This window comes from Muscardinus avellanarius, assembly GCF_963383645.1.
Source record: "Muscardinus avellanarius genome assembly, chromosome: 12".
In the NCBI taxonomy this organism is placed as follows: domain Eukaryota; kingdom Metazoa; phylum Chordata; class Mammalia; order Rodentia; family Gliridae; genus Muscardinus; species Muscardinus avellanarius.
In genome coordinates this window covers 4,966,935-4,992,802 of record NC_137798.1, presented here as the reverse complement: position 1 = coordinate 4,992,802, position 25,868 = coordinate 4,966,935, and the positions used below count along the sequence as shown (strand labels likewise).

At 49.9% G+C, this 25,868-nt stretch overlaps 1 protein-coding gene across 2 annotated transcripts; it reads left to right on the top strand.

The window, feature by feature from the left end:
- Positions 1 to 1,252: 1,252 nt before the first annotated feature.
- Positions 1,253 to 24,780, top strand: RMDN3 (regulator of microtubule dynamics 3; the record flags this gene model as incomplete). 2 transcript variants are annotated; one of them, XM_080708217.1, is made up of 12 exons in its annotated part: positions 1,253 to 1,439; positions 4,498 to 4,690; positions 5,270 to 5,413; positions 15,120 to 15,366; positions 15,823 to 15,925; positions 19,603 to 19,663; positions 22,384 to 22,459; positions 22,604 to 22,681; positions 23,272 to 23,370; positions 23,876 to 23,929; positions 24,154 to 24,234; positions 24,727 to 24,780. In XM_080708217.1, the coding sequence occupies 12 exons, from the start codon at positions 1,253 to 1,255 to the stop codon at positions 24,778 to 24,780; spliced, it is 1,377 nt and encodes a 458-aa protein (XP_080564343.1). The 2 variants fall into 2 exon arrangements, with proteins under 2 accessions (XP_080564343.1, XP_080564342.1); XM_080708216.1 differs by having other exon boundaries at positions 5,213 to 5,413.
- Between the last annotated feature and the right edge of the window lie 1,088 nt (positions 24,781 to 25,868).

Genomic DNA, 25,868 nt, shown 5'->3' with positions numbered 1-25,868 from the left:
CCACCAAAATAAAATAAAATAAAATAAGCATTCGGGCTGGTGGTGTAGCTTGGAGGTAGTATGCCTCTGGGTTCTATCCCCAGTACCCCACCCCCCCCCCAAAAAAAAAAAAAGGAAAGAAATGGAATCTCAGTTGGCCAGACCCTGGTGTTACTGCAGGACATGGTGAAAGGACAAAGTTTGACCACACCAGAGACCACCTTGTAGCCAAGAGATTTATTGGAGGGGCCAGTATGAAAGGAAGAGAGAGAGAGAGAGAGAGAGACAGACAGAGAGAGGGGGAGAGAGAAAGAAGAATCCGGGAAGAGAGAGAGCATGTGCTGGGATCAGGGTTATATAGGGGCTTGGGGTTACAGATTGGGGGCCAATAGGATAGGAGAAATGCCCTTTGAACTAATTGGCTAGAGTCCCATGGGAGGGGGTCATACGGCCAGGTAATTGGCTTGAGGTCAGCGGGGAATGTCCCTTTCACTGATTGGCCAAGGGCACCAGGAGGGGGCAGGTTTCCCAGGTAAATGACCAGGTGCAGTCAGAGGGGGATGGTAGCTTAACTGGTCAGACCAGGGCCTTTCAGGAGACTTAGCTTATGGGGGGGGGGAATCTGAGATAAGAACCAAATTCATCCAACACATGGGACCCAAAATATCTTACTCGGCGCAGTGGCACGGGTCTGTAATCCCAGTACTTGGGAGGCTGAGACAGGAGGATGGCTGGTTCCGGGCCAGCCTCAGTAATTTAGCGAGTGTCACCGTTTGGACGGTTATAGTTTGGGAGGACTGTATAGTTTGGTCTCCCAAACTATATATTTATTTTTTGAGAATATATTTTATCTCAAAATAAAAACTAAGAAGGCCGGGGGGCGTGGCCGGAGGTAGAATACCCCAGTGTCCGGGGCCAGCACACACACAGGCGGCACCGGCCGGCAGCAAAGCCTTGCCCTCCCTTTCCCGCGCCCTGCTGGCCCCGCCCACGGGCGCGCGCTGCGTCATCTTTCGGCGCCGGGCGGCGTCGCGTGGAGCAGGTGGCGCCGTCAAGCGACGTCGCGCTCATTGACAGCGGCGGCGGCGGCGGCGCTGCCATGGTGGCTGGCTGCGGGGTGAGGGTCTGGGATGGTCCGAGGGCGCGGGGCGGGCGGTCCGCGGCGTGGGGCCTTGGCGGGGCTGGGGGCTCGGGCGCGCGTGGAGGGAGGGACGCGGGCGTCGGGGCGGCGGCTCACGCCTCTCTCCCTCTCCTCCGCGGCGGCACCTGCAGCATGTCTAAGCTGGGGGCCCTGGGCGGCGCCCGCGCGGGGCTGGCGCTGTTGCTGGGCACCGCGGCCGGCCTGGGGTTCCTGTGCGTCCTTTACAGCCAGCGGTGGAAGCGGACCCAGCGCCATGGCCGGAACCAGAGCCTGCCCGATTCCCTGGACTCGGTGCAGACTTCAGCGCCCGAACGCCAGGGTAAGAGCCTGCGAGCGAGGCCGCGGCCGCCCGATGGGCCTGGGCCTGCGGGGCCGGGCATGGAGGAGGGTGCCTGAAGATCCCACTTGTTTAGGAAAACTTGTCGAAAAGGAAAGCAGCCCTTGTTTTCCGCGCTATTTCCTCCATAATCCCAGAAGAGTTTATTGAGAAGTCTGTTTAGCTTTCACTTTTAGTTCCGGCCATAATGATGCTCTGTGTGTCCAAGGCACTGGGCTTAGTGTCTTCTGAGGTGCATAACGAGTAGGGGAGGAACCCAAAAGAAGACAAAAGGAATAACCTTGTAGAAATGAAAAGTCTTGAGGTTTATTTACTATTATTATTATTATTATTATTATTATTATTATTATTATTATTATTTGGTGGTACTGGGAGTGGAATCCAGAAGCTTTCTACCTCCAGGCTATACTCCCAGACCTATTTTGTACTTTATTTGGAAACAGGGTCTCACTAAATTGCTGAGAGCCTCACCAAGTAGCTGAGGCTGGTTTCGAACCTGCGCGATCCTCCTGTCTCAGCCTCCCAAGTGCGGGGATTACAAGCGTGGGCCACCACGCCCGGCTAAGTCTTGAGGTTTATATGTTAAGTTACATATTAGAATTTGAAGGGAACTTGGGAGACCAATCTGTTTCTTATCCTTCTTATGAAGAAATAGAGATTCAGAAAGATTGTGTAACTTTCCCGAGGTCGTCATACAGTGTGAGTGGCAAGGTTGGGCGTAGTCACCTGGTCCAGCGTCCTTTCCACAGCGCTGCTTCAGTCAGGAGACGCTCATGCAACTGGCTGCAAACCAGCAGCCACAGCTGACAGGGGTTTGCGTTCAAGTTTGCAAAACCTTCTCCTTAACCCATTTGATCAAAGGATCAGAAGATCATCAAGCAGTCGTTTCAGTTGTCTTAACCCATGTTAATTGAGAATGAGTGTTCTGTTTTTTTTCTACCAACATCAGGTGGTTTGGAAAAGTTAGTTCTGGAAGAGTCTTCCAAGAGTTATCACCTTAGGTTGCAAATGACTGTCAGCATTTGGTAGTGGCGTGGTAATATGGTATGGAAGGCATGCTTGCCTTTGCTTTCATTGTGTTTTGTTCATTTGCTTGTAGTTCCTTGGCAGTAGGTTGGGAGAAGGCAGCCATATTCCCAGGGATCGATCTTTCTTTCTTTCTTTCTTTCTTTCTTTCTTTCTTTCTTTCTTTCTTTCTTAGTACTGGGGATGGAACCCAGGGGCATTCTACCTCCAAGCTACACCTACAGCCCAATATTTTATTCTTTTTATTTTGAAACAGGGTCTCGCTGAATTGCAAAGGCTCTTACTAAGTAGCTGAGGCTGTCCACGAACCTCCATCCTCCTGTCTCAGCCTCCTCAATGCTGGGATTACAAGCGTGGACCACCATACTAGGTTCCCAGAAATCTTTCTTGCTTTACATTCTTGTTTTGTTTTGTGATACTGAGGATTGAACCCAGGGGCATCTACCTCTGAGCTTCACTCCCAGCTCGACTTCTTATTCTTTTTTTTTTTTTTTTTTTTTTTTTTTTTTTTGTGGGTCTGGGGATGGAACCCAGGGGCATTCAACCTCCAAGCTACACCTCCTGCCCTGTTTTTTATTCTTTATTTTGAAACCGGGTCTCACTGAGTTGCAAAGAGCCTCACTAAGTAGCTGGGGCTGTCCGTGAACCGTGATCCTCCGGTCTCAGCCTCCCGAATGCTGGGATTGCAAGCATACGCCACCACGCCCGGCTGACTTCTTATTCTTTATTTTGAAACAAGGGCTCACTAAATTGTGGAGGGCCTCACTAAGTAGCCGAGGCTGGCCGCGAACCTGCGATCCTCCGGTCCCAGCCTCCAAGTACTGGGTTTACAAGCTGCACCATCACGCCCAACTTTTGCTTTACATTCGTGAACACAGTGAGGTGTGTATTATAGTCTGGCCCACACTGTTACTGGGTTTCCTTTGAGAAGGATTTCTGGAGCTCCTGTGGAGGCGCACGCCTGTAATCCCCGTATTTGGGAGACTGAGATCACAGGTTGGAGGACAGCCTCAGCAACTTAGACTCTTTCAAAATAAAAACTGTGCTTCAAAGTGTAGTTCAGAGATAGAATGCCCCTGGGTTCAATCCCTAGTACCAACCCTAGTACCAAAAAGGAAAAAAAAAAAGGCATTTCTGCTCACCTATCCTGGGTTCTGCTCTCTGGATTTCTCCCCCGTTCTTGCATTTTCCAGGCTGGTTGCCATGGTTGGAATTCACCTAGAAGTTAGGGCTGGGCAGGCGGGCTGGCTGCGGCTTCTCTAAGGAGTGTGAATGGGCTTTTATCTAGGGCACCTTTTCTTGGTAACTGCCACTTTCTTCTTTGCCCCTCTCTGATAGTACCAGATGAAATTCTCAAGAGAAACAATTTCCTTTATTCACCTTTCTGAAATTAGATCTGAATTTGAGTGAGCTCGGCTTCAGTTTTGTTGTGTAGTGGGTACTGACTGGCTGGTATTTGGCAAAGTCAGGTAAAGGTTTGTCTTTTACCCTAGAGGGCAGCCGTCCTGCCTTCCAGGCGCCACGCCCTTCAAGTCTTTTACATTATCTGCTGTGTGCAGCCCTGCTGAGGAAACTTCTTGGAACAGAAGGGCCCTTGTTTAGAAATTGGGCCTTTTTTTGGGGGGGGGGCGTCTGGGGATGGAACCCAGGGGCATTCTGCCTCGGAGCTACACCCCCAGCCCTATTTTTTATTCTTTATTTTGAAACAGGGTCTCACTGAGTTGCGGAGGGCCTCACTAAGTAGCTGAGGCTGGCCGTGAATCGCGATCCTCCTGTCTTAGCCTCCCCATGTTGGGATTACAAGCGTGCGCCACCACGCCCAGCTCGTTATTTTTTTTCCCGAATAATTACTTGGGACTTGTTACCATGACTTAGATGCAGCTGTGTGCTGAACCTCAAGATCTTCTCTGTAAACTGAACACCGACAAGAAGCGAGTGTTCTAGAACTATGGGTTTGCGATCTTTCCCTCACTGTACCACTGAGTGCGCCTCTGTCTTTCTTCCCTTCCTGCAGTGATGCTGTTGCGGGCCGTCCCAGGTGAGGCTGGGGACGCTGCGGCGCTGCCCAGCTTTCCACAGGCCGGACAGGAGAAGGTGCTGGACCGCCTGGACTTTGTGCTGAGCAGCCTGGTGGCGCTGCGGCGGGAGGTGGAGGAGCTGCGGAGCGGCCTGCAGGGGCTTGCGGGGCAGATTGTTGGGGAGGTGCGGTGAGTAACGCGGCCTCCTCTCCCGCGTGCCCTGCCTCTGCCCCTCCAGCTTTATCGGTTGCAGTGTGTTGTGGCCTTTGCCCTCTGTCTCCAAGAAAGAACAGATTTATAGTTACTAACCTAACTTGTATGTCAGGTTCCTTATCTTGCACAAGTTCTTGCTTCTTGGTCCTTTGGTCTGTTGACCTTGTGTGTGTGTGGGGGGGGGGAGGGTACTGGGGATTGGACGCAGGGCTGTTCTACCTCTGATCTGCATCCCCAGTCCTATTTTAATTCCCATTATGAAACTGTCCTAAGTTGCTGAGGACCTTGCTAATGGCTGAGGCTGGGCTCAAACCTGTGATCCTCCTGTCTCAGCTCTCCAAGTTCTGAGATTACAGGCATGCGCCACCAGGCCCAGCTCAGCCGTGAAACTCTGCCCACCTGGCCTGCTCGTGCACGGTGCTGCCCCTTTTGCTCTCCTGAGGGTAGAGACCCAGGATCCTCGCTCCCGGTCCTTTAATGAGGAGGAGGAGGACTGAGGGGAAAGACAGGCTGTCAGGGCCTAATGGTCCCTCTGGGATGGGTCCTGCTTTCCAGATCCCACATAGAAGAGAACCAGAGAGTGGCTCGGAGGCGGCGGTTCCCATTTGCCCGGGAGAGGAGCGACTCCACCGGCTCCAGCTCTGTCTATTTCACGGCCTCCTCAGGAGCCACGTTCACAGACGCCGAGAGCGAGGGCGGGTGAGTTGTCTTTCTTGGACGCGTTGCATCTGCAGCCAGGCTGTGTTTTGTAAAAAGTATTACAAATGGGAAATTCAAACCAAGCTGCTGTAAATAATCTTTGGAACAAGGTAAGAGTGTGAATAAATAAAACAGAAGAGTTGAAACAAAAATCCCTTCCAATTTATGTCACTCAGACAAATGGAGACGTTAACAGTGGCGTTGCTTGCATCTGTTACTTTCCTCTGAGTTGATCTGGTGTATGTGTTTCCTGGTGTAGTGGAGATGGAACCCAGGGGTGCTCAACCACTGAGCTACACCTCCAGCCCTTTTTTTTTTTTTTTTTTTTGGTGGTGCTGGGGTTCCTGGAAGCCCTTCTACCTCTGGGCTACACTCCCAGACCTATTTTTACATTTTTATTTGGAAACAGGGTCTCCTAAACCAACACGCGCGGCTGACTTCGAACCTGTGCGATCCTCCTGTCTCCGCCTCCCAAGCGTGGGGATTACAAGTGTGCGCCACCATGCCCGGCCCTATTTTTTGTTTTGAGATAGGGTCTTCTTGCTAAGTTGCTGAAGCTGGTCTTGAACTTGTGATCCTCCTGCCTCAGCTTCCTAAATAGCTGGGATTATAGGCATGAGCCACCACACCTGGTGGTTTGTTTTTTATTTTTATTTATTTATTTATTTATTTATATTTTGTGGTCCTGAGGGAGGAACCCAGGGGCTTTTCTACCTCTGGGCTATACTCCCAGACCTACTTTTTATACTTTATTTGGAAACAGGGTCTAAGTTGCTGAGAGCCTCACTAAGTAGCTGAGGCTGGCTTCGAACTTGTGCGATCCTCCTGTCTCCGCCTCCCAAGCGCGGGGATTACAAGTATGCACCACCACGCCCGGCTTCATTTTTATTTTATTAGTATTTATATATTTATTCATATTTATTTATTTATTTTTATTTATTAACGTTACTTGGGATGGAATCCAGGGGTATTCTACCTCCAAGTTACAACCCCACACCTTTTTTATTCTTTATTTTGAAACAGGGTCTCACTGAGTTGCAAAGGGCCTCCTAAGTAGCTGAGGCTGTCCGCGAACCCGGATCCTCCAGTCTCAGCCTCCACATGCTGGGATTACGCCCAGCCCTGTATATTTTTCTTTGTGTATGTAGATCATAATGATGGTGACATGTGTGCACACAGCACTTGGTGGGCTTTCCCCCGTCTCCCTCCCCATACGGGTATTGAGATTGACATGGTATTCTCACATGTGCACATAATGTCGGGGTTTTTTTGTTTTGTTTTGTCTGTATATTTTTTACTGGTTTGGGCATTTTTTGGTGTTGTCAGGAGGACTTTGTAGGCATTGTTTTCTGACTTTGTTCCCTCCTTGAGTGGCTGAGCGGGCGTGCAGAGAGCACAGATGTGCTGCGTCTCCCCGGGAGCCGCCCTCACAGCGGAGCCTTGCTGTGCTCCCTGGCATCTTTACAGTGGGGTGACCACGAGCGCTCAGCTCTGCAGTTCTGACCATAGGCCTTCCGTGAAGGGGCCAGCGTACAGCCCCCTCCACGCTTGGTCAGGTTAGGGCTTGCTTATTTATTTACTTACTTACTTACTTAATTTATTTATTTATTTGTCTATCTAACTAGCTAGCAGTATTGGGGATGGAACCCAGGTACATTCTACCTCCGAGCTACATCCCCAGCCCTATTTTTTATTCTTCATTTTGAAACAGGGTCTCACTAAGTTGTAGAGGGCCTCATTCAGTAGCTGAGGCTGGCCTGATCCTCCTGTCTCAGCCTCCCAAGTACTGGGCTTACAAGCGTGCGCCGCCATGTCCGGCTAGGGGCTTTTTAATTCGAAACAACTAGCACCATTTTGAGCCGTTCCCCAGAGGTAGTCTGACACTGTTGGTGGCAGCTGCTCCCACCTCTGCTCCAGCTCCAGTTATCTTGGTGACCTGTGTGATATCTAAAAGCTGATTCTCCTCGGTGGCCTCTACTGACCTTTCTCCTTCCTCAAGGAAAACACTGGTGCAGAGAACTGCTATTCTTATGCTAAGTCACAGTGACTGGATCAGCCAGAAACGTCCCACGGAAGCTACAAGTTAAAATCAGCCATTCAAGCCGGGTGTGGTGACCGGAAAGCAGTCCCAGCATTCCGGAGGCTGAGACCGGAGGATCGCGGTTCGCAGACAGCCTCAGCTACTTAGGAGGCCCTTTGCAACTCAGTGAGACCCGGTTTCAAAATAGAGAATAAAAAATAGGGCTGAGATATAGCTCAGAGGTAGAATGCCCCTGGGTTCCACCCCCAGTAACACACACACACACACACACACAATGAATAACATAAAATAAAATTGGTTCTGGGGGTTGAACCCTGTAGGCCTCATACATGCTGAGCATGTGCCCTATGACTGCACTGTGCCCCCAGCTAAAGCAAGAGAAGTGTGTGTGTGTGTGTGTGGGGGGGGGCCCTAGGTTGCTGAGAAGCTGGCTGCATTGCTGAGGCTGTCCTCGAACCTGTGACTCTCCTGTCTGTCTGTCAAGTATGGAGATCACAGGCTTGATGCCGGCTCTGGTTCTTCCTTCATGAAGCCTGTTGCCTGGATCATTTGATCCCTGTTATCTTTATCCTCAAGTGAAAGCAGAAGTGGCCATTCCTTTTTTTCTTTTTTTGGTACTGAGGATTGAACCCGGGGACATTCTACCTCCAGGCCACACCCAGCCCTTTTCACTTTCTGTTTTGAAACAGGGTCTTGCTAAGTTTCTGAGAGTCCCGCTCAGTTGCTGAAGCTGGCCTCAAACCTGCAGTCCTCCTGTCTCAGCCTCCCAAGGACTGGGTTTACCGGTGCGTGCCACCACACCCACATGGCTTTCTCAGTTACGGCTCCAGCAGGCTCAACCCATGGCCAGTCCTGTGGCGCGTGAAGGCTGTGGTGATGCAAGACTGTGCTTAACTGGTGGCTATCTGGGCAGCAGCCATGATGAATAATTTTTTTTTTTATCATGGCAGGTGCCATATAGGTCAAGAGGGAAGTTCTGGGAGGATCTGCAGGCCTTGAAATGGCTTTGAGCATATGGGCCTCGGGGAGGAGGGAGCTTCTTTGAGCGGAGAAGAGATGAGATTTGATGGGTTATTCTTTTCCACTAAAAGCTGTTTTCTTTTTCTTCCAAATAATAACTTTGAAGCTGAGCATGGTGGCGCATGCCCGTAATCCCATACTTGGGAGGCTGCAACAAGAAGATTGCAGGTTTGTGGCCAGCCTCAGCAACCTAATGAGCCCGTTTCAAAAAACTAAAATTGAAGCCGGGCGTGGTGGCGCACGCTTGTAATCCCAGCATTCGGGAGGCTGAGACCTGGAGGATCACGGTTCACGGACAGCCTCAGCTACTTAGTGAGGCCCTCTGCGACTCAGTGAGACCCGGTTTCAAAATAAAGAATAAAAAATAGGGCAGGGGGTGTAGCTCGGAGGTCAAATGCGCCTGGGTTCCATCCCCAGACCTGCAAAAAAAAAAAAAAAATAAAATCGGGCTAGGGTGTAGCTCAGAGGAAGAATGCCCTGGGTTCCATGAAAACACAACTTTGAGCCAGGCGTGGTGGCGCACGCTTGTAATCCCAGCATTTGGGAAGCTGAGACCAGAGGATCGGGGTTCGCGGACGGCCTCAGCTACTTAGCGAGGCCCTTCACAACTCAGACTGTTTCAATAAATAAAAAGACTAAAAAATACGGCTGGAGGTGTAGCTCGGAGGTACAGTGCCACTGGGTTCCATCCCCACTATCGCAAAACAAAAAGAAAAAAAAAACTTTGAGCCCCCAGGGGATTGACTGGCAGGGCAGAGGCAGAGTCCGCGGTGTGTGAGCGTGTTCCCTCCACAATCTCGCTTTCCTCAAAACACCTGCATCTTCCGCCAGCCTTCCCGGGTCGCCCAGCCGAGCAGGAGTGCCACAAGCCACCCTCACTCCCTTAGTTTGGGTCGTGCCTCCCCCACCACTGAGAGCCGCTTAGGGTTAGGGTCAGGGCCTGCCCGGTGATCTCTAGCGCCCCAGGCTCAGCCCCGCTAATGGGATTTAGGAGTCGTCAAAGGAGGAGGGCCGGGAGTGTAACTGAGGCCTTGTTTTTTTTTTTTTTTTTTTTTTTGTACTGGGGATTGAACCCAGGGGTATTCTACCTCCAAGCAATACTTGTAGCCCATTTTTTACTCTGTGTGTGTGTGTGTGTGTGTGTGTGTGTGTGTGTGTGTGTTACTGAGGATGAAACCCAGGGGCATTCAACCTCTGAGCTACATCCCCTGTTCTGTTTTTTATTCTTTATTTTGAAATCGAGTCTCACTGAGTTGCAGAGGGCCTCACTAAGTAGCTGAGGCTGTCCGCGAACCGCGATCCTCCTGTCTCAGCCTCCTGAATGCCACCACGCCCGGCTTTACTTTTTTTATTTTGGTGGTACTGGAGGTGGAACCCAGGCGCTTTCTACCTCCAGGCTACACTCCCAGACCTATGTTACACTTTATTTGGAAACAGGGTCTCACCAAGTTGCTGAGAGCCTAAGTAGCTCAGGCTGGCTTCGAACCTGTGCGATCCTCCTGTCTCAGCCTCCCAAGTGCGGGGATTACAAGTGTGCGCCACCACGCCTGGCCTTTTACTTTTGTTTTGAAATAGGGTCTTGCAAGGTTGCCGAGAGTCTTGCTAAGTTGCTGAGGGTGTTCAAGATCCTCCTGTCTCAGACTCTCAAGTACTGTGATTACAGGCATATGTCACTGTGCCTGGCTGAGTCCGTGATTTTTTTTTTTTTTTTTTAGGTACTGGGAATGGAACCCAGGGGCATTCTATCTCTGAGCTACATCCCCAGCCCTATTTTTTATTCTTTATTTTGAAACAGGGTCTCACTGAGTTGCAAAGGGCCTCACTCAGTAACTAATGCAAACCTGTATCTCCTGTCTCAACCTCCCAAATGCTGAGATTACAAGTGTGCGCCCCCATGCCCGGCTCGAGTCCTTGATTTTTGACTCGGGGGCTCTCCTTAAGGACTAGAAAGGTAGGTTGGCTTCCTGCCCACACTGGGAGCATTGTGAGGCTGGATTTGAACCTACCTCGAGTGTCTCGAGTTTCAGGGGGACTACATTTACTCCATTCCCTCCCCTTCTACCTGCTGTGCTGCCAAACAGCCCTTGTGAAAATGTGCCAGAGACGGGTGACCCTTTTGTTTAATACACTCCAGGCTTTTGAGATCACCAGTGTCAAGAAGGGACCTTTTTGTTTTGTTTTTGGTACTGGGGCATGAACCCAGCCAGGGTCATTCTACCTCTCAGCTACATCCCCTGCCCTTTTTCTTTTTCATTTTGAAACAGTATCACTAGGTTGGTAAGGGCCTTGCTAAGTTGCTGAGGCCTGCCTGGAGCCGCCTGCGGTCTTCCTGCCTCAGCCTCCCAAATACTGGGATATTGGGATTATAGGTATGTGCCACCACGCCTTGCTAAGCAGGGACCTTTGAAAGGGCCCTTTGGACACACACATGCTTCTCGTGCCCATGCATTGCTGCCAGGGCTGGGGTTCAAATTGGAAGGGGCGCTCAGTGAGTTGGGCTGAGGTGCAGAGCCTGTCCTCTCGCCTGGGGCTCTCGGCACTCACTCTGTGGCCAGGCCCCTCCTGACCGCTGCTTCTCCTTGGCTGTGTGAGCTCTGGACTTGCACCCCAGGGAAGAGCAGCACCGTAGGCCTTTCTTCCTGGCTCGGCTCCAGCAGGGTGAGAGAGGCGCTCCCTCCCAGGCTGTGTGGAGGCCCAGAGCCCTCCCTGCCGAGCTCATGATTGGCTGAGCCGCCCCTCAGCCCAGTCAGGAGCGCAGCCACGGCCCTGCGCTCCACTCCAGATAAAACACCCCCATGCCTGTGGCCTGGCTAGACAGAGTAGACTAGTTTGATTTTTCTCATCCAGGGCAAATTACCGTCTAAGCATTACAGCCCAGTTGGGGGTTTCTGTAGGTTGCGCCTGGTCTCATTGGTGCCCAGGGTGGTTGTAAAGCTGATACTACTTTTCCTTGTCTCTCTCTCTTTTTTTTGGTACTGGAGACTGAACCCAGGAGCATTCTATCTCCGCAGTACACCCCTAGCTCTTATTGTTTTTGTTTTTTGCTTTTTTTGCTGTATTGGAGATGGAACCCAGGGACATACAACCTCTGTGCTACACCCCCAGCCCAATTTTTTATTCTTTATTTTGAAACAGGGTCTCACTGAATTGCAGAGGGTCTCACTAAGTAGCTGAGGCTGTCCACAAACCACAATCCTCCTTTCTCAGCCTCCCGAATGCTGGGATTTACAAGTGTGCGCCATCACGCCCAGCCCCCTACCCTATTTTTTTCTTTTTTTTTCTTTTTTTTGGTGGTGCTGGAGATTGAACCCAGGGGCATTCTACCTCCGAGCTATACCCCCAACCTGATTTTTTAGTCTTTATTTTGAAACAGGGTCTGACTAAGTTGCAGAGGGCCTCACTAAGTAGCTGAGGCTGGCTGTGAACAGCGATCCTTCTGTCTCATCTCCCAAGTGCTGGGATTACAAGTGTGGGCCACTATACCCAGCCCCCTGCCCTATTTTTTATCCTTTATTTTGAAACAGGGTCTCACTGAGTTGCAAAGGGCCTCACTAGCTGAGCCTGCTGTGAACCTGTGATCCTCCTGTCTCAGCCTCCCAAGTACTGGGATCACGAGTGTGTGCCACTGCACTCTTCTTATTTTGAAACAAGGTCTTGCTAAACTGTTGGGACTAGGTCCCAACCTTTTATCCTCTGTCAGCCTCCCAAGTACTGGGATTACAGGTATGCCTGACTTATATTCTTTTATAAATAAAAAAATATGTGTGAGATAAGAACCAAGTTTGGGGGTGTAGCTCAGTGGCAGAGTGCTTGCCTAGCATGAGTAAGGCCCTGGGTTTGAGCCTAACATTGCAAAGAAAGAAAGAAAAAAAAGTGCTTTCCTGAGTTAGACTAGTCACCAGACCAAGGCCCTGTCCATTGTCTGTGCTTTATCAGCCAGAGGCACTGGCAAGCTAACATGGGCGGGGCAGCCTCTCGGACCACGGGCCACACATAGCCTGGTTCTTAACTAGACTTTACCTCACCTCAGCACAACAGGAGAAACCCTGGGCAGTTGGAAGCGGCAGGGCCACGGTGCGCCTGGACACAGGAGGAGAAAATGTCAACACTACGCTGGGCAGGCCTGGAGGGGCGGCCGTAGCCTGGTGTTCCTAGGAGCCCAACCCTGATGGAAGCCAAGTTCCCCTTGGATCCGCCTCCACCAGCAGCTGACTCGATGTCTTCCTTAACTGCCAATTAAATCAGATAAGAACAGGACAAGGGAGAAGACAGGACTTTCAGGGCCAGAAGCAGAAAAACCAGGATGATCGCAGTTCTCCGGTTCTCTGATTGCCTCAGCTACTTAGGGAGGCCTTCTGCAACTTAGACCCCATTTCAAAATAAAGAATATAAAAATAGGGCTGGGGTGCATCTCTGAGGTAGAATGCCCCAGGGCTCTCTTGAAGCACAGGGTCATTTGGGGCTAAACCTTCCTCCTGCCAGGCGTGGTGGCGCACGCTTGTAATCCCAGTATGAAGCCAGCCTCAGCAACTTAGTGAGGCTCTCAGCTACTTAGTGAGACCCTGTTTCCAAATAAAATATAAAGTGGGTCTGGGAGTAGGCCCCTGGGTTCCATCTCCAGTACTCTAAGAACAAAACAAGACCCTTCCTCCTTCCTAGAGTGAAAGGTACGGGTGGGCTCCCAGTGGCCGGGGCAAAACAGCTGAAGGAGAGGTGAGGGCGACCAAGTGGATGCAAGGAACAGCCCGAAGCTGGGCTGCATGTTGCAAGCAAAGGTGTCTTTCTCATGTAGAGAGCCAGGGACAACAGGGCACAGGCTCCAGAAAGTTCTAATCTAGCAGAAAGATCTGGTGCCTTGGTCTAAGCGTGCCAGTTCCTTCTATAGATAGGTATATCTGAAACAAAGCCCCAGGAACAGCTACTATGAGAGCTTGTATGGTGTTAAAAAAAAATTCAAGTATCTTTCCCTTCTAGCAATTTGTAGTAAAACCTTCAAAAATAAAAGGGACAAGAATGTAATCCTTGTGCTTGGGAGGCTGAGATAGGAGGATCACAGGTTTGGGGCCAGCCTCAGCAATTTAGCAAGGCCATCAGCAACTTATTGAGACCCTGTTTCAAAATAAAAAAATAAGCCGGGCCTGGTGGTGCAGGCTTGTAATCCCAGCACTTGGGAGGCTGAAACAGGAGGATCACACAGGTTCGAAGCCAGCCTCAGCTACTTAGTGAGGCTCTCAGCAACTTAGTGAGACCCTGTTTCCAAATAAAATAAAAAATAGGTCTGGGAGTATAGCCCGGAGGTAGAAAGCCTCTGGGTTCCACCCCCAGTACCACAGACACACACACACACACACACACAGAAATAAATAAAAAATAAAATAGGACGGGGGTAGTTTAGAGGTAGTGTATTGTTCCACATACACACACAAAATATATGGGCCTGCTACTTGGGAGGCAGAGATAGGAGGATTACAAGTTCGAGGTCAGCCTTGGCAACCTAGCAAGATTTTGTCTCAAAATTTAAAAAATAGGTGTAGAGATGTAGCCAAATGGTAGAGCACCCCAGTACTACAAAAAAGAATCTATACACACAGAAGCAATCATATGTTGGAAGATGGAAAAACTACCTTTTATTCCCCTATGCTAAGAAGTCTGCTAGCAATATTTTGTACAAACCTTTATAGGCTTTTTTCTTTTTGTTTTCTGGTGAATTTGGGGGTAGTTATATGGGGCTCTCATTTTGGCCCCGAACAGCACAGAGCCCACAGCTGTGTGGATACTCTTCCTCTCCTGGATAGTTTTCCCAGCCCACAGCCCCCGCTGGAAGTCAGCCTGCCCTCCTGCCCTCCCTTTCTTCCTCCTTTTTGCTGTACTTGGGCTTGAACCTAAGGGCATTCTATCTCCCAGCCCTTTTTATTTATTTATTATTATTATTATTTATTATTATTATTATTATTAATTATTATTATTATTAGTGGTACTGAGGCTGGAACCCAGGGGCATTCTACCGCTGAGCCACACCTCCAGCCCTAGTTTTTATTCTTTATTTTGAAACAGAGTCTCACTGAGTTGCAAAGGGCCTCGGTAAGTAGCTGAGGCTGTCCTCGAACCACGATCCTCCTGTCTCAGCCTCTTGAATGCTGGGATATTAATTATTTTTGTTCTGAAACAGTCTCACTAGATGCTGAAGGCCTAAGTTGCTGCAGCTGGTCTCCAACTTTCAATCCTCCTGTCTCTGCCTCCCAAGTACTGGGATTAGCCAGGCGTGGTGGCGCACGCTTGTAATCCCCGCGCTTGGGAGGCTGAGACCGGAGGATCGCACAGGTTCGAAGCCAGCCTCAGCTACTTAGTGAGGCTCTCAGCAGCTTAGTGAGACCCTGTTTCCAAATAAAGTGTAAAATAGGACTGGGAGTGTAGCCCAGAAATATCCCCTAGGTTCCATCCCTAGTACCACAAACAACAGGTACTGGATCACAGGCACGTGTGGGTATGGAGCTTTTCTTGAATGTCTACCCTTAAGGGCTGAGGATAATCTTTGGCGCACTGGACCCCGGTGCCGCAGAGTTCCTCTTTGTGGGTGGAGTGTAGACCCGGGGACCCTGAGCTGCAGAGCCCCCGCGTGACTCTGCCCTTACATTTCGCTGCCAGTTACACAACAGCCAATGCGGAGTCTGACTACGAGCGGGACTCTGCCAAGGAGAGCGAGGACGAGGGCGACGACGTGAGCTGCGAGACCGTGAGGCTGGGGAGGAAGGACTCTCTGGAGCTGGAGGACGGAGGCTCCCCGGGCCCGGAGGCCCTGCTGCCGCTCCTGCAGCGGGCCGACCGGCTGCACCAGGGCGGCGAGCAGGACAAGCGGGAGGGCTTCAAGCTGCTGCTGGACAGCAGGCAGGCGGTGAGGCTGCGCCGCCCTCCCCTCCTCCCCGGCTCCCCCCCAGGGGTGGAGGCGGACGGGTGAGGTGCTGCTCACACCTGTTCTCCAAGGGGCAAGAGAAGCGGGCCCGTGCAGTGGGAGCGCAGAAAGAGCAGAATGCACCTTGCCCTCCTGGGCCTGCCCGTGCCCCGAGTCGCTGTCCCGGGAAGCTGAGGCCCCTCAGCACAGTTCCCCCTCAGGCGTGCCCACCCGCCCGCCTCCGCCATGAGAACTCTCCCTTTCTTGGGCAACCTCACCTTTGCCACGTGCGTCAGCAAGGCCGCCTTGCTGCGCTGACCGTGGGGGGCTGACCTTCCTCCTGGCACTCCGCGCCCTCCGTGATTGTGCAAGGTCTCCTAGAGATGGCGTCAGCCAACTCCCCGAGGGAGGTCACGGGGTGAGAGGCCGCCGGGCCTCACTCCTGCCCTCTGTCCGCAGCATGGGAGCCGGCAGGACTTTCTCTGGCGCCTGGCCCGGGCCTACAGTGACATGTATGAGCTCACCCAAGAGGTGAGCGAGAAGAAGTCCTACGCCTTGGGTGGTAAGTGCGGCAGGTCCCCGAGTGAGGCGACAGGGCGGGGCAGGGGAGCCCGGAGCCGAAAAAAAAAATCCTGAACTTTCAGGAGAGTCTGGGCTCCTGGCTAATATTTACCAGTCTGCCCCTCCTTAGCACGCGTCCCATCCCCAGTAGCTTTTCCAGAGTTACTGCCTTCTCTGCAGAGGTCCTTGAGTTTTCTCAATTCAAACTTGGACTACTTCAGCATTTTTACTTTTCTGACAAAGATATGAATAGACTGGCAAACCTTTTCTGCTTTATTTATTTATTTATTTTGCGGTACTGGGGATGGAACCCAAGGACATCCTACCTCCGAGTTACACCCGCAGCCCTATTTTTTATTCTTTGTTTTGAAACAGGCTCTCACTGAGTTGCAGAGGGCCTAAGTAGCTGAGGCTGGCAGCGAACCTCAATCCTCCGGTCCTCTGTGATTGTGCAAGGTCTCCTAGAATCCCAGAATGTAATCCCAGAATGCTGGGATTACAGCGTGCGCCCCCGCCCCACGCGGTTAGGTGGTTTTTGTCGAGCATCCTGAGAAAGCAACTTGAATTTTCTTAATGTAACTTCATTATTCTCTACATCACTTTAAGCGCATGACCCTTAAGGCCATAAATTGCAATTTTGGTTCCTTAAGTCTTTGTAACCATTTTTTTTTCTATCTTTCTCTCTCTCTCTCTCTCTCTCTCTCTTTCTCTCTTTCTTTCTTCTTTTTTTTGGTACTAGGGATTGAACCCAGGGGCATTCTACCTCCAAACTATACCCTATCCCTTTTTTATATATATTTATTTGGTGGTACTGGGGATGGAACCAGAGGCTACCTCTGGGCTATACTCCCAGACATACTTTATACTTTATTTGGAAGCAGGGTCTCTCTAAGTTGCTGAGAGCCTTACTAAGCAGCTGAGGCTGGTTTTGAACCTGCATGATTCTCCTGTCTCAGCCTCCCAAGTGCAGGGATTACAAGTGTGCACCACCACGCCCGTCTTTTTTTTTCTTTTGAAACAGGGTCTTGCTAAGTGCTGAGGCTGGCCTTAAACCTGGAATCCTCCTGTCTCAGCCTCACAAATACTAGGATTACAGGCAAATTCCAGAACATCCCATTTATAGCCATTACTTTTTTTTTTTTTTTACAGCGCTGGGGATGGAACCTAGGGACATTCTACCTCCGAGCTACACCCCCAGCTCTAGTTTTTATTCCTTATTTTGAAACAGGGTCTCACTGAGTTGCAAAGGGCCTCACTAAGTAGCTGAGGCTGTCTGTGAACCATGATCCTCCTGTCTCAGCCTCCCGAATGCTGGGATGACAAGCGTGCGCCACCGTGCCTGGTTTCGTCCACTTTCTTCGTGGCTCCCTTTTTAATACCTTTTATAAGGTTGACAACTGCCGTCATGCTGTTCAGAGAGCCAAAAGGGCCAGTCGTGTATTAGTGCAGTAGCCAGCATGAACCCAGAAGGGAGGTGCAGGGAGGGGTTCGAGGAGCAGCCTCAGCCAGCTCGTTTTGGCTTTTGAGCTTAGTACCCCTGGACAGGTCTGTTCTTGCTGGATGTCAGATGACTATGGGTATAATTATACTATAATAGGAATATAATTATAATGCTAAATAATTTAATATATAACCTCTCGATTATATTTTCCAACTTATTCTAATACACCTGTATCAGTTTTGTTGAGATATGTGTAAGGTCAAAAACCTAGGACTTAATGCCGGGCGCGGTGGCGCACGCTTGTAATCCCCGCGCTTGGGAGGCGGAGACAGGAGGATCGCGCAGGTTCGAAGCCAGCCGCGCTGGCGTAAGAGACCCTGTTTCAGAAATATAAAATAGGTCTGGGAGTGTAGCCCGGAAGTAGAAGGGCTTCCAGGAACCCCAGTACCACCAAAAAAAACAAAAACCAACCCTAGGACTTAATGGCTCCAGCTGTTCTCTCTAGAAGCCAGACCCCCGGAGGCAGGCGTTCTGTGGACCCCAGGTTGTCTCCTCTACCCTACCGTACCCTACAGTGGGAGCTGGCTGCCACATCCTTCCCTGTGATTTCTCTACTGAGGCAGTGCCTTGTGTGCGGGAGAGGGGCGTGTCGGGAAGGGGAGGCAGAGACTTTCATGGCAGCACTTGTCTTTAATGTGTATTTGTCAAGCCAGGCGTGGTGGCGCACGCTCGTAATCCCTGCGCTTGGGAGGCTGAGACAGGAGGATCGCACAGGTTCACAGCCAGCCTCGGCTACTTAGGCTCTCAGCAACTTAGTGAGACCCTATTTCCAGATAAAATATAAAATAGGTTGGGGGTGTATCCTAGAAGGCCCCTAGGTTCTATCCCTAGTACCACAAAAAATGTATTTGTTTAAATATAATTATCATTCAGATGAGAAAATATTTCAGATTAGCTAGCCTCCACCCGCAGCACATTACATTTGTTCCTTTCCTCTCTGCTCCTTTCCAAGCCCTCTGTGAATCCATTTAGCAGCGTGCTCTTCCCTTCAGTGTGTGGACGTGCTGGCCCTCGTCTGGAGGGCGGCGGGCTCCAGGGACTCGCAGGCAGGCGCTCTCACGTGTTTGTACTTGGACGACGACGACGACTTCTCCTCTTCTTTTTTGGTGGTGTTGGACATTGTACCCACTACAGTAGGCATTCTGCCTGAGCCATGCCCTCAGCCCTATTTCTTAATTTTGAAACAGCATCTCACTCAGTGGCTGAGTCTGGCTGCAAACCTGTGATCCTCCTATCTCAGGTACTAGGATTACAGGTGTGCACCGCCACACCCAGCTTGTACTTTGTTCATCCTCATGCTTGGAAAGCTTGGTTAAACTACACAAAAGCCACCTTTGGCCAGACCTTAATCTACTGGCCAACTGTCAAGTAGTTTTGACTTTGGCCTGGGGGTGTAGCTCAGCGGTTGGAGACGTGTTTGCCTAGCGACGTAGGTCCTGGGTTCAATCCCTGCACTGAGTGTGTGGGAGGGGGCTTGGCTCAGAGCTTCAGTAAACATTCTTGGATCATGGATCCTTTTGAGAATTACACCAGAGTTGTGAATCCTCTCATCAAAATGCACACATTAAAGCCGGGCGTGGTGGGCACGCTTGTCATCCCAGCATCCGGGAGGCCGAGACAGGAGGATCGTGGTTCGCGGACAGCCTCGGCTACTTAGTGAGGCCCTCTGCAACTCAGTGAGACCTGGTTTCAAAATAAAGAATAAAAATCAGGGCAGGGGTGTAGCTCGGAGGTTGAATGTCCTTGGATTCCATTCCCAGGCCCACAAAAAAAAAAAAAAAAAAAAAAGCACACATTGACGTTTTATACAATTTTAGAGTTCACAGCAATCCTGAAGTCTGTCCACAGACCCGCTAAGGGTAAGGTCTGTTGGGGTAGCTTGATTGCTGTTGAGTCTTTTTGTATTTGAAATACTAAAATTGACTTCAAACACGTCAGATGAGTGTTGTAAAAAGAACACAAGTCAGGCACTCACGGCAGAAATAGGGAGGCCGAGGTGAAGCTGAGTCACCCCGAGTTGTGTGCGCTTTTCTTTCTGCTCAGATTCACATACCGTTTCCAAACAATTCCAAGTAGGGGAGGGATGGACGCGCTAAGGTGTTCATTTTCCTGCAGCCTTTCCTGTGCACGTGTGCATAGGAGCCCGTGTGAACTCTGGGTCTGCCTCTGTCTTACAGGAAAAGAAGAAGCCGAGGCCGCTCTGGAGAAGGGCCAGGAGAGTGCTGAGTGTCACCAGTGGTAAGAGCACCTGCGGCCTTCTGGGGCAAGGGCCAGGATAGGGCCCTTCCTTTGCTCTGATCCGAGGCATGTGCCAGAGGGACCAGGAGGGGCGCTCTCGCCTAATTCCCCACGCCTCCCCCTACCCCAGGCAGGAACCACAGGTTCTCTTAGGGAAGTGCTCCGATTGGGGCAAAGTGGGAGTGTAAGCTTTTTTTTTTTTTTTCCCCCCTGTTGTAGCCTGGAGAAATTTGTAAGAGCAAGCCTCGCCATAAAAACTTGTGGGTTCTTGGCTCTTTAGGGAGACTGGGACAATTTTCAGCTCCTATTTACACGAGCTCTTCTTCCCTTAGCTGTGGTCCCCGGCTGGTGGTGAACCTTGGCGTCTTTGCTTGGTTTGCACGAGCAGAACTCTCTTGCACGAGCAGAACTCTCTTCTAGTGGTCAATTATTTGCTTACTGGGCTTGAGATGTAGCCCAATGGTAGACTGAAGTTTACCTAGCACGAGAGGCTCTGGGTTTGATCCACAGCACTACAAAACAAAAACAGCACACACACAAAAAAGCCCCAAACAAAAACCACAAGCAAACAAAGCAAAAGCGAAAACATCAGCCCTTTTTGTGGTCTCTTGTGAGGCAAAATTCTGCCAACTTGGTTGGGTCGGGAATTTCATGTCCTAGGTTCTAGATCTAGCATCTCAGTTTTTTTTTTTTTTTTGGTACTGAGGGTGGAACCCAGAGGCTTTCTACCTCCGGGCTATACTCCCAGACCTATTTTATTCTTTATTTGGAAACAGGGTCTCACTCAGTAGCTGCGGCTGGCTGCGAACCCCTGCGATCCTCCCGTCTCCGCCTCCCGAGCGCGGGATGACGAGCGTGCGCACCACGCCCGGCTTTAGCATCTCGGTTTTAGTGAAAATGCTTCTTTCCTCTTCCACTGTTTTTTTTTTTTTTGTACTAGGGATTGAACCTAGAGGCATATTTTTCTTTTTACTTTGGAACAGGGTCTTACGTGGAGGCTGACCTCACACCTGCTATCCCGTGTTAGGTGTACTCTGCCTCGCCAGGCTGCCGCCCCGCTTTCTAGTCCCTGCCCTCAGGCTGTGAGCTAAGCCAGGAGCTGCTTATGTTGCTGAAACTGTCCGCAAGTTTTCCCAGAGGCTAAGTAACTATTTCTAGCGTCACTCCTTTCCTGGGCTCCCAAGGATGGAAACTAGCTCCACATTTTCTCACATATTCCCGAGAAAGTTACTTTAAAATCAAAATGAAGCCAGGCGAGGTGGCGCACACTTGTAATCCCAGGCTTGGGAGGCTGAGACGGGATCCTGCAGGTTCAAAGCAAGCTAGAACTACTTAGGCTCTCAGCAACTTAGTGAGACCCTGTTTCCAAATAAAATATAAAATAGGTCTGGGAGTATAGCCCGGAGGTAGAAAGCCTCTGGGTTCCACCCCCAGTACCACACACACACCCCTAGGCTACACCCCCAACTCCCTGTAATACCTTGATTTTATTTTAGCCTTTTTACTAACTTCTATTTGTGCATTGAGGTTTTACATTACAGTGAGGTTCTAAGAGACAGAAACACACATGTAACACAGCACTTGGCGTTACCCTCCGCACCCTACCCACGCCGTTTCCCTTACATGTTACTGATACTGGCATTGATAATTCTGTATTTGTACATAGTATTTTGATTTTTGCAGTACTGGGGGTGGAACCCAGAGGGCATTCTACCTTGAGCTACACCCCCAGCCCTATTTTCTATCCTTTATTTTGAAACGGTCTCACCGAGTTGCAGAGGGCCTCACTAGCTGAGGCTGTCTGTGAACCGCGATCCTCTGGTCTCAGCCTCCCGAATGCTGGAATTACAAGTGTGCGCCACTGCGCCCAGCTTTCCTCTTTTAAGGCCTTGATCTGTTTCCCGTCGGGGAGGACCGATGTAGAAGGAAGCGTGAAATGAGTCCCTCCTCTGCTTGTGTTGGATCCCAAATGCTGAGTATTCTTTTTCAGATCCCAATGATATATCTGTATGCTTCCTAAACTAAGGAGCTCTTAGTGTCTGCTCAGAAGACAGTGCGCTCAGGTCTCTTAGCTTGATATTGATGTAGGGTGTCCCCATGTCTCTTTTTAGTGTTAGGAATGGATCCCAGGGCCTTGCACATGCTAGGCAAGCACTCTCCCACTGAGCTATACCCTCGGTCCTCTGCCTTTCACATTTTTATAGCACCTATAGCTGTACTACAAGAGAGGAGACCAGGACCTTGCCTAAACATAAGTGTAAAGATGATTTACTGGGGTAGAGGGGACACAGGATTATTTTATTTTTTCCAGTACTAGGGATGGAACCCAGGGGCATTCTACCTCTGAGCTACACCCCCAGCCCTATTTTTTTATTCTTTATTTTGAAACAGGGTCTCAGTGAGTTGCAGAGGGCCTCACTAAGTAGCTGAGGCTGTCCGCGAACTGCGATCCTCCAGTCTCAGCCTCCCAAATGCTGGGTTTACAAGCGTGCCACCACGCCAAATTGGACACAGGATTTTTTTTATACCTAGAACACCTACCACTGTTTGCTAAATACTAACTGGGACTTGACAGACTGCAGGTGTGAAGAGAGGGAATTATAGAAATGGCAGTTCTCCTTGCAGCTCTAGGTGAGGGTGGAGGGACAGGCAAGGCCGTGGACTAGGCCCCATTCCTTGCAGTGAGTTCCCAGCCTTGTCCTTGCTGCTGCTCCCCGCAGGTACGCGGTGCTTTGTGGTCAGCTGGCTGAGCACGAGGGCATCCAGAGGCGCATCCAGAGTGGCTTTAGCTTCAAGGTGAGGACAGTCTTCTCCAATGCTGGTCTACTCCATGTTGCCTGCTCCTCCTCGCTCCCTTTGAAGAGCTTCCCACAGCCTCAGTGCCGTGATCTTCTGAGTACTTTGGTCTGATATTGGCTTATGTTTGTATTTCTCCCACAGGAACATGTGGACAAAGCCATTGCTCTCCAGCCAGAAAACCCTAAGGCTCACTTTCTCCTTGGCAGGTGGTGCTACCAGGTAAGCCGTGTTCTAGGACCTGACTGGTCCTGCGGTGCTCATCTCCAGCAGGGTCTGCACTTTTTGTGTGTGTGTGGTACTGGGGATGGAACCTAGGGGCATCCTACCTCCGAGCCACACTCTCAGCCCCCCTTTTTTTATACTTTAATTTTGAAATAGAGTCTCAGTGCAGAGGGCCTCACTAGGTCGTAACTGAGGCTGTTCACGAACCACAATCCTCCTTTCTAGGCCTTCTGAACGCTGGGATTACAAGTGTGTGCCACCACTCCCGACTAGGTCTACACTTTTTTTTTCTTTTGCGGTACTGGGGATGGAGCCCAGGGGCAGTCTACCTCCAAGTTAACCCTACCCCAAGGCCTAAGTAGCTGAGGCTGTCTGCGAACCGCAATCCTGCCTCAGGCTCCCAAATGCTGGGATTACAAGCATGCGCCACCACTCCGGCAAGGGTCCACACTGCTTCAGCCTGGCGTGGCTCGGGTTCCATTTCCCCTAAATGCTTGTTTTATTGGTGGCTGACCCGATTTGTTTTTAGTGCAGAATATTCAGTATTCCTAAAGATATTTTTTAACCTTTTATTCTTTTGGTGGCAGGTCTCTCATCTGACCTGGCTAGAAAAAAAAACTGCTACAGCCTTGTTTGAAAGTCCTCCCAGTGCTACTGTGCAGGATGCGCTCCAAAGCTTTCTAAAGGTATCAAGGAAGGGAAGGGGAGGGCAGGGCAGCAGCTCCAGTGCCAGGCCCTTAATGGGAGGGGCTTTTTTTTTAACATTAAAAAAAAAATTTTATTGGTGCATTGTAATCATACATCACATTGGAATACAAGACTTGAGAGGATATACAAGCACACATCATCCAATTAGCCCTCATCCAGCCCCCATCCCATCCCCTCCCCCTCCATCGATCCCATGCTTGTTTGCTGATTAACTTTGATACATGTTTATGTACCTCCTTAAGAGGCTCCATCCTCCCCTATTCCATACCCTCTAATTGGTCACCTTAGTTGCTTCACTATAGGGCCCTTTCTATAGCTCGAGCTCTTCCTGTTGCCCCTTTCCTCCTAGTTATTGCTGATTAGGGGAAGCATCTGGTTTTAATTTTCTGCGATATTTCTCTGTGCATGCCGCGTTGCAAATACCATCCCCAGACCCTCAAAAAAAAAAAAAAAAGTCTTAATGAAATGACTTCTCTTCTCTAGGCTGAAGAACTACAACCAGGATTTTCCAAAGCAGGAAGGGTATATATTTCCAAGGTAAACTCACCCACTTCAAAAGATGAAAACATCTATTGATAGTATCTGAGAACTTTTGTGTTTGGTGCTGGGGAATTGAACACAGGGCCTCACATGCGCTAGGCAGGTACTCTGCCTCTCAGCCGCACGCCAGCCTGTAGTTGTAGGAACTCTTGAAAGTGCACGTACGCACGCCTTCTAGTCTCCTGGTGTTATTTGCTCAGGTTTTCATTGTTTCTTCTCAGTGCTATAGAGAACTAGGAAAAATTTCTGAAGCCAGAAGGTGGATAAAGCTAGCCCAGGAGCTGCCAGATGTGACTAATGAGGTAATACCTTTTAAAATAGTGGGTTCTAGCCGGGTGTGGTAGCGCACGCTCATAATCCCCGCGCTTGGGAGGCACAGGAGGATCGCGTAGGTTCGAAGCCAGCCTTGCTGGCTTAAGAGACCCCGTTTCCAATTAAAAATATAAAAAATAGGTGTCTGGGAGTGTAGCCCGGTTTCCAGGAACCCCAGTACCAAAAAAAAAAAAAAAAAAAGTTTGAGTCCTAGCAGTGCGTCACTACGTTACCTTTTCAGCAAGGAATCTTCCTTTGAGGTCTTATTTCACTAAGAAAAGAGAGCTTACTCTTCGGCATAGAATCTCTGCATCTCACCTAGGGGAGGAGACAGATTCCATAGGCTTCAGGGTATTTGGGAGAACAGAAAGACTACAGCAAACTGCTTCGGAAGGAAGCCAAAGGCCCCTCAGCTACCAGCGGTTTGGGAAAAGGTTTGCTCAGATTTTTGAGTACTAGATTTGTTCTCTTTCTTTCCTTAGGATTCAGCTTTCCAGAAGGACCTCCAAGAATTGGAAATAATTTTAGGAGAATAATCACATTCCGCTGGCCTTCATGACTTGATGGGATACCACTATTTAAGGGGGTGGAATCATAGCTTTTCCCCTTAGATCCTGCTGAGATCAGGAGATTAAGCAAGACTGGTTTTGGGGAGTGTACTGACCCCAGGTCCAACTGCCCACCCATGGCAACCCCAACTCCAGGTCTGTTGTCCACCAGTTAATTTATTCTAATCTCTTACCTAATCTAACATTAGGGAAGTACTTGCAGATTTGGGTTCTGTTCTCTTCCTAAAGGGAATTCTTGAAGAAAATCTCAACTCAGCCTAGCAGTTGCCCCAGGGTTAAGCGGGCGGAGCCCTGAAGGCTGTGAGAAGTGAAGGGCGAAGCAGCAGCACCGCTGACGCTGGTGAGAGGCAAGAACCTGAGAGCCACGGGAACAAAGCACACAACTTATCACTAATGTTTCCACAGAATATTAATATCCAATAATCTTAAGATCACACCCTACCTACCAGGACAGAGCCGCCCGGCCATTGCCCTTTCATCGTCTATCATGTGAATTCTACCTGTAATGTTGGGCTGAGGGGCTGGACCACTTGACTTCCAGAGTTCCGGCAGCTTTTGGAATGATGGCAGTAGCATAGGGTTTTATTATATTGTACAACAATGACCTGAAGAGTTACTTGGAATATATTTTTGGCATAAGCTTGAAATAAACCAAAGTTGATTAAAAACGATGACATTCTCTTTTATTAGATTTTGTCATTGTTTCCTCATATAGAGGAAACTGTAGTCAGAAAAACAGTACAAATACTTCACCAATTAACACTTTCCAATGAAAAATTTAGATGCATATAAAGCAGGCAGAGAAGCCAAGCATGGTGGCGCACGCTTGTAATTCCCGCGCTTGGGAGGCTGAGACAGGAGGATCATGCAGGTCCGAAGCCAGCCTCAGCTACTTAGTCTCTCAGCAACTTAGACCCTGTTTCCAAAATATAAAACAGGTCCACGAGTATAGGCCGGAGGTAGAAAGCCCCTGGGTTCCATCCCCAGGAACCCCCCCCCCAAAAAAAACCCAGCTTATTTTTTTGCTTAAGCAAAGTCTATTGCAACTAATTAAC